We start from the raw sequence: 7,850 nt of genomic DNA on the forward strand, positions 1-7,850 counted from the left end.
AGCAGCAGAGGTCCGCGGGATTAAGCGAGCAAACGAACGCTGCTGGCAACGGGGTCGGTCTCGAGGGTGTTGGCCAGCACCTAACTCTGCGGCAGGAGCGCGTGATAACCGGGCGTCTCGTAAAAACCGGCCGCCTGGAGGGCGTGCAACGAGGTCGCGTGATGCCTGTGTATCGTGCTCGCGTAGACGCTGGAGACGCTGCCGGCCGAGACGCCGCTGGAAGCACCGATGGACGAGGACGAGGAGGACGTGGAGGAGGACGACGAGGAAGCCTGTTGGCCCAGGTGCGAGGCCGCTCGCGATAGGAACGTCGCCGACGGCCGTCTATACGGGTGATGGGCGACGACCGCGGAGGCCGTGGCGACGCGGAGGTGGCTCGAGCTCGTCGAGCTGCTCGCGTTGTACGTTTGCTGGTAGCTCTGTCGCAGAATGCCGGAGATCGATGTGGCCGTCGGCGTGGCCGACGACGAGGAGGAACTTCTGTCGCTTTGGTGAGGCTGATGATGAAGCTGATGCGTCGTTCGATGCTGCTGCTGCGGCTGTTGCTGCTGCTGATGCTGATGATTGTGAGCGCGCATCGCGCGGAAGTAGTGTTGATAAATACCTGATATGACTGCTTTCTCATCGGCGGAGATCAGCTCGGCGCCGGAAGTGGTCGGCGTGACGGAGCTGGGCTGCTGTTGCGTCTGCTGCCCGTGATGAGGATGAACGTGAGTTCTGTGGTGTTGGTGATGCTGTTGCTGCTGGTGGTGTCGTCTCTGCTGTTGCTGTTGCTGGGAGAGAGTCGCGGCAGCGTTGAGGGCCGCTCGGTAAGAGGCGGCCATCGCAGCGGACATCTGACCGGAAGCGGAGACGAGGCTGGGGGCAGAGTCGGTGCTCGCTACCACCGCGGTCGCCGATAGGACAGCCGTGGCGGAAGTCGAGGAAGACACGGTCGAGGTGACAACAGAAGAGGCAACCGTGGAGGAGGCCGCCGCTGCGACGGAAGTCGAGGATCCTGCCGCGGTCACTGCGTTTACGACCACGCCGCTGTTCGCGCTCCTCCTGCTGGTCCTCCTCGACGATATGGGCGCGTTGGCTGGCGGAGGCAGATTGTTCACGAACGGGCTTCTCCTTTCTCTTTCAGCGCGTCGATAGTAACAGGGATGTATCATTAGCAGCGGCTCGCCTCCTCCTGGCGGTGGCTTCGCCTGGCTTGGCAGCTCGTACTCGACGCTGCAGTCCACGTGGAGAGGCTGCGAGTAGTCCTTGTAGTCCTTGTAGGTGGTCACTGCGACCGCTGCGGCTGCGGCCGCGGCCGCCACGGCTGCGGCGGTCGCGGTGGCGGTCGTGTTCGCGGTCGAGCTCGAGCCAGCGGCGACGGTCGTGGCGGTGGTGTCGAGGATCGTCGAGGCTCCTGGTAGGACAGTCTGCTGCTGGCTGCTGGCCCCCGTCGCCCCGTGGTGGTGATGGTGATGGTGGTGATGATGGTGGTGGTGATGAAGATGACCGTGTCCGTGCATAGCGGCACCTACCACCACTTCCTTCTCGTAGCAGGCGGCGGCCATGTTGGAAACCTCCTACTATCCGGGCTTCCGCCGGCGAGCCGTCCCTTCTTGCGCTGACCAACGATCCACCTCGAACGCTAGGCTCTCATTTCGTGGGATCCTCGCGATTATTCTCCCCGATGGCCACCAGCTCCTCTCCGTCTCGCCCAGCGTTGCTCGGGGACCAAAGATCCTCCGCTCCGTGACGGAGACGCGTGATCCGCGACCCTCCGGCAATTTGCTACACCCTCGAACCTCTCCTTTTACCTCCACTCTGTTTCCTCTTCCTCGAGGATACTCTCTTATACAGCAGTATTATCAACGATTATGTTCCTCTCGGCGTAGAACGAGGCGGAGAGGAAAGGCTACTCATTTCTCCGAGAGGGTCGCCTTATCCAAGGGTTGGACCAATCGTGTATATCCAACACCGAGGATGCCCCCAACGTGTGCGAGGGAAGGAACTTTCTATCGCATGGTTCGTGGGAAGTAAGGAAATCGTATGCGCTTACGACACGCGACGATATATGCCGGCTCGCGATCCTCTCCTTCCCTTTAAGATCGCCACGATTTCGCCCCCTCGTCGACTCCCTCGGCTTTCTAATCCACGCTTCACCACACCGTCACGAGCCCTTCGTACGACCCTCTCCGCTGGACGAATCCCTGCATCGCGTTCGCATGAGCCTTTATTCCGACGATCTTTGCTCGTCGATCTATCTCTGCTCGGCGATCTTTCTCTTCGGAGCAGCTCTTCGGAGCAGCTCGTCGCGAGCTGTTGACAAGCCCTACGAACGGAGTACTGGATCACGCGACGTTTCAGGCTCCGACGGGCAAGAGCTGGGCGTAACGTCGTCTCCTGTGTCTGCCAGCCTCTGTCGGCTACGCCAATGTCAGCTCGCGCTTGTGTCGTCGGTCTACGCGCATACGAGCTCCGTGCCCCTCGGACCGACTAGAGTCCGCTTCACCACGCACCACACACAGTGACACAACAGGATATTCGACCGAGGAACACGCTCAGGCCTCTTCAGGGGTGTACGCCATTGCTGCGCGTGTGTCAACTCGTTCGGCGTATCGGTTACGCGTACACGCGCGAGGCTGCGCCTATGCCCACTAATATACATGCGCCGTGCCCGCGTATATATGTATGCGAAACGCACCGCGCTAGAACTGTATACGTAACTCGATCGTCCCGTACAGACTGCCGAGCTGCGACTGAAAGCCGAACGCTGCTCGAACCCTCGTGTCGGCCCTCGACATTTTGCAACGCCCTCTTCCACGGGCCCTGCTTCCTTCTCTCTCCTTGGTGCGACGAGCGAGCTCGTGCACAGCGTGGTCGATCGGGAGAGATTAAGGGCTGGTATCTATGAAGCGCGGTGGGACACCCTGGAAGGGACGGCCTGTTGCGTGGAGTTTATTGAATTTATAGGGGTTTATAGGGTCTAGTGGAAGGGCGATGCGGAATGGTTGAGTTCTTTGGGTTTTAAATATTTCAGAATTGTGAAGGTTGATGGGTTTGTAGTTCTGTGAGTCGTATATGGGTCGGGGAAATTTCAGCGACGATTGATTTCTGATAGAAAAATTTGTAGATCTTCCTGGCAATGTGCTGATAAAAGTTTTCACTTTTGTGTTCGATGTTTTGAATAATTTTGTGAAACTTGTGTTGTTTGTTTAAGTGTAAGGGTGAATTAGTATGTTTTTGGTCGACTGGGACTGGGAACGTGTTAATTAGGGACGTGATAAGTCTGTTTCTTTTTGCTATTAGTATTTAAAATAACCCTCGTGCACTGTTCAGTGAGTTTTTACATTTAGAGGCTGAGGTGAAAATAAAATTTAGGTCGTTAACTGAATTATTATATATTTAGGGGTCTCTAATTATTGTGCAGCCTGTAGAATCAAATAAAATTGTTTATTTGTGTCGGTTAATGGATCTTGCAAATGTTCTTAAATCTTAGCTCTTGCCACTATAAATGAATTTTATTCTTTATTAAATTATGTACAAACTTGAGGTATAGAATTGTTGTAGGGGCCCTACATTTCATTATGCAACCCTATATGATGATAAAAACTGATTATTTGTAACAGGTTTGACACTTTTTAAATTTGGCCGATTCATGGACAACAAAATACCCATCCATCTAGTGGCGATCCGCGAACTAACATTTCTCATAAGAAAAATGGCACGACTAGTATCATCTGGCGATGAAAGTTGAATTGAACCTTTCCGAAACAGTACAAGCAGTGCCATCTAGTGGTCGCTCATATGAACTAATGGTTGCAGAAATTATGGCGCCATCTATTGACCCTCTCCTTGTGACTGTTTCACCCACGCCTCTCTTGTCAATAAATTTTTATGCGAAAGTTCAATTTAGAGAAATCATTTTTTTGCAATTATTACGCAATGTCAAGGTATAAAATTATAGTATAATGATCTACTATGTCTTAAGAAAAGCTCTAAATGCTCGAACTATCAATAGATTAATTAATAAATATGTTTTAGTGATAATTGTCAAACAGGTGTTTAAACAAAATTGTTAGTTCAGAGACTGCCGTTAGATGGCTAGGCATTTTGCTGCCCATGTTTTGACCAAATTGTTTAAACATTTTCTTTCCAATATACTATTTTTATTACTCAATATCATTTCGAAATAAATTATGGAGCTAAAAGAACTTCGTAACTTCGGCTTGCAAATAAATTATTAAATAAATAAACTGTATAAAGCAGTAAGGTTATAATCGGCAAGGAATTCAATGAAAGTAGTTTCTAACAATAAATAAACCATTTTATCTTAATAAGCCAATACGATTCTAAATAATATAAAAAATAAATAAATGTTTTCAAGATTCCATTATTCAATATTTCAATACAATTGTTAAGAGAGTAATTTAATAATAAATAATCGACAATATTGCTTCATATAGTCACATAATGAACTATAGAATATCTACAACAATTCCAAACCATCCAAGTTTTTAATATGCTCTTATGAGTCACGAAAATCCCGTTTATCTTCTATGTCGACAGGAAACTGGCCACATTATCAGTGTACATATACGATAAATCAAAATCCGCCTTACATTAGCTTTATTCCAAATAAATACTCAGCAATTCCAATGTATCACAACATTACTTTCTACTCTGACTACCTTTTATAATCAATTACTTTCGCTACCTCTTTTAAACCTTTCCGGTATCCATCCTTTATTACCTCATTACCTCATATTTAACATTCTACTCAGAGTCTTGAAATTTCTTAGCAGTCATTCACCTCAAGTCCTCGCAGACTTATTGACAATTCTACTTAGCAAGATCTTTCAAGCCTAAATATAACAAGTTTTCCATTTCTCGCCACGCCATGCATGCTGTAACTCCAAGTATGATATTGCACATTTGGCTAAAAGTTTCATAAGAATTCTTACGAATTAAGATCGTCACTGGAGGCGGAACTGCATCAAACGGAGAAAGAAGTGGGAAATGATGCGATAGTACCGCACAGGATGACGTCAGCCAGCGTAGGTACAATAGCCGGGTTGTGGTGGTGGTGGCAGTGGCACTAAATGGTAGAATGGGAAGAAACGGCGACGTGGCAGCCAATAACGGTATACCACATGTAATGTTCTCGTCATTTCGACCAGTCGCGTCGAAGGCCGCCACACAACTTGCGTACTTCTACGATGCTCCTCGCCAGGTCCAATGTTGCAGTCCGACAGTTCGATTACATCAGCTAGAAAGCGTTCGACGCGGTATTTCCCATGGACTCATAGTGTTATGAATTGTATCAGTCGTTGTCCGACGCTTCAGGGAAGGAGAACGCTCCGAAGGGACAAGCCCACAGTGAAGTTCTAACGAAACGAGTGATAGTAGTTCATTCCATATTGAATGGCATATTATGAGCGTATTGAAGAGTGTTATCATCACGCTGCCTAAGGGCCTGACCAAGGCCCCTGGCGTCATCTCGGCCAGCGAGTTGGGGAAACCGAAATTTAATTTCACCACCTCGATATTGGCCGACAAGCCGAAGATGGACTCGAAGAAAATCGCGAAACACGAGGAAATGCAAGACGAGAGCGCGCTATTCAAGACAGACGTCTGTGTTCGCGGGAAGAAACGACGTCTGGACCACTTGACGTGGGAAGAGAAGCTGCAGCGGAAGTATGTTTTGACAATAAATGATTGACCTTCGTTGACACTTGTTTATTGCCGCGTTATCTAAGAATGCTGTGGGAGGGAAGGTGGGAGGCTTATTAGATTAGATAAAAGAATAAATGTAGTGACTATTTTGTAACAAGGAAATACAATGTATAGTAGAACTTGTTCGCTGCCGAACACGCGATATCGCGTAACTGGGATATATCAAACTATAGTTTAATGATAATTTAATAAAATTCAGAGAATTTCTAATGGGTTTCTAAGCCAATTAATGATGAGCCATTATTGAGGAATATTGATTTTACTTTATAGGAAACTCAAAAACAGAGTAGCTGCTCAAACTTCTCGGGATCGTAAGAAGGCTAAATTAGATGAATTGGAAGAGACAGTTAGGGCACTAAGAGAGCAGAATGAATTATTAACTCAAGAGTGTTCGATGTTAAGGTCACAGAATGAGTTGTTGGTTACGGAAACCAAGAGGTTGAGGAAGGAAAAGGATAGTAAAAACGAAGAATTGGTCTGCTCCATGTGTCAGAGTCGTGTCGGCTGTGCTGTGTCCTCGCTGGGATCTACAGTGTCCCCCACTCACCCTCTGCAGCAGGGTGGAACAACACAGCTGGCACCGTCCCTGACACTAACCCCAGGGGCAGCAATTCTTCTGAAGATACTGACCATTTACCTCCTCTTGAAGAACTGTTTGGTGACCTCCAAGGAGACGATTACATCGAACGACTTGAAGAACTTGCAGAGAGCCTTCTGCGAGAGGTTACCGCAGAAGTGGAAGCAAATCCTCATAGAACAAATGAACAAGTGAGTATTTAAATATTGGATACTAAGATAGACTCAAATATGTTGTGACTGACTTCTGTAGAATAATATTCTCATTTAATTACACCATAGAAATGAATGAATTGTTTGAATAAACAAATATTTAGTTTGTATATTGCACATGCTTCAAATTATGTACCTTTTTACTATCGCAAAACATTTCATTTGTTTCTAAAGTCGTATTATTCATTTACAACTCAGTCTTCCTTTCATTAATGATATACTGATTGTGTCTTGTGTAGGTGTCAGTCAAGGAAAATACCACTGAGAAATGTGACCATTCAAAAGGAATGGTGGGGCAGGCACCAAAAAATGTGGAAGCCAGTAGAGCCTCTAGAAGCGTGAGCACCTACCAATCTTGGCATCCTGTTTCTAGCACAGTCACTACACCTTGTACCACAACTACAGTTACACCCGTGTCGATAAAATCGGAAGTTGAAGTAAAACAAGAAGTCGATACGCACGATATGGACACTGTCTACGGCACTTATGACGAAACCACCAATTCTATAACGATTATTTACCCAGGAGACGAGAACAGCGTGGGCATTCAAGAATGTGTTCAGGAAGTAAGCACAGACGGAGTTTGTTCGACGGAGGATTCATCGTATCTCACGCCCAATTATTATTATTCCAATCAGTTCTCACCGTCTTACACGTGCACGGATTCAATGTCACCGTCAAGTATACATTCCGAGGACATGGACAACAATCATACGCAAACGAAATTAGATTCCAACGCGTCCGATTGTGGATATGAATCCCATGATTCTCCAACACCAGCCGATGTTCGTAACGAGAAAATTAATATGGCTCTCTCGGATCTCTGGCACGAAAGTTTTTCAGAACTGTTTCCGACATTAGCCTGACAATTCTCTCAACAAAAGATGAGGTTAATGAAATCATCTTTACTCTGTCTGTGATACGATTGAAGCGGTTTAGCTCAAAAATGACAAAAATTTTGTTTCTTTTCTCCCCGTATTTAGTCATTTGTTTTTCCCCTACTACGAAGAGCGAACGTAGCAATGAATCATCTCGCACGATTTGAATCACGTTATAGACCGATAAGCACATATGCATATTTAAATGAACAATAATGTACGTATTTTTATATATGCGTTTGTATCGTTAAATTTCTTTTAAGAAGTAGGACACTCACTATTCATAAATCAACGTAGGAATTTTATAAACACGTTTGTCTACGACAGTTGAATGTTAATGTATATAATATTTATTATAAATGTTTACTAAGGTGACAAGTGAAGTATTACTGTGCAGCAGTATGCCAAATAAATGAAAGATTTAAAAGTTTGACGGTGTATGTCTCTCATTCCTCACATTAAAGGGAAAAA

The 7,850-nt window shown here is 46.5% G+C and overlaps 2 protein-coding genes across 2 annotated transcripts; one reads left to right on the plus strand and one right to left on the minus strand.

The window, feature by feature from the left end:
• Positions 1-1,646, minus strand: LOC143179129 (uncharacterized). The gene has a single exon (XM_076378186.1). It carries the CDS (start codon positions 1,545-1,547, stop codon positions 81-83), a length of 1,467 nt encoding a protein of 488 aa, XP_076234301.1. The 5' UTR covers positions 1,548-1,646; the 3' UTR covers positions 1-80.
• Positions 1,647-5,149: 3,503 nt separating this feature from the next.
• On the plus strand, positions 5,150-6,881 carry Xbp1 (X box binding protein 1). Its single transcript, XM_076378667.1, has 3 exons — positions 5,150-5,673; positions 5,983-6,480; positions 6,741-6,881. The coding sequence occupies exons 1-3, from the start codon at positions 5,411-5,413 to the stop codon at positions 6,841-6,843; spliced, it is 864 nt and encodes a 287-aa protein (XP_076234782.1). The 5' UTR covers positions 5,150-5,410; the 3' UTR covers positions 6,844-6,881.
• The last annotated feature ends 969 nt before the right edge of the window (positions 6,882-7,850 follow it).

This window comes from Calliopsis andreniformis, chromosome 5 (assembly GCF_051401765.1).
Source record: "Calliopsis andreniformis isolate RMS-2024a chromosome 5, iyCalAndr_principal, whole genome shotgun sequence".
NCBI lineage: Eukaryota > Metazoa > Arthropoda > Insecta > Hymenoptera > Andrenidae > Calliopsis > Calliopsis andreniformis.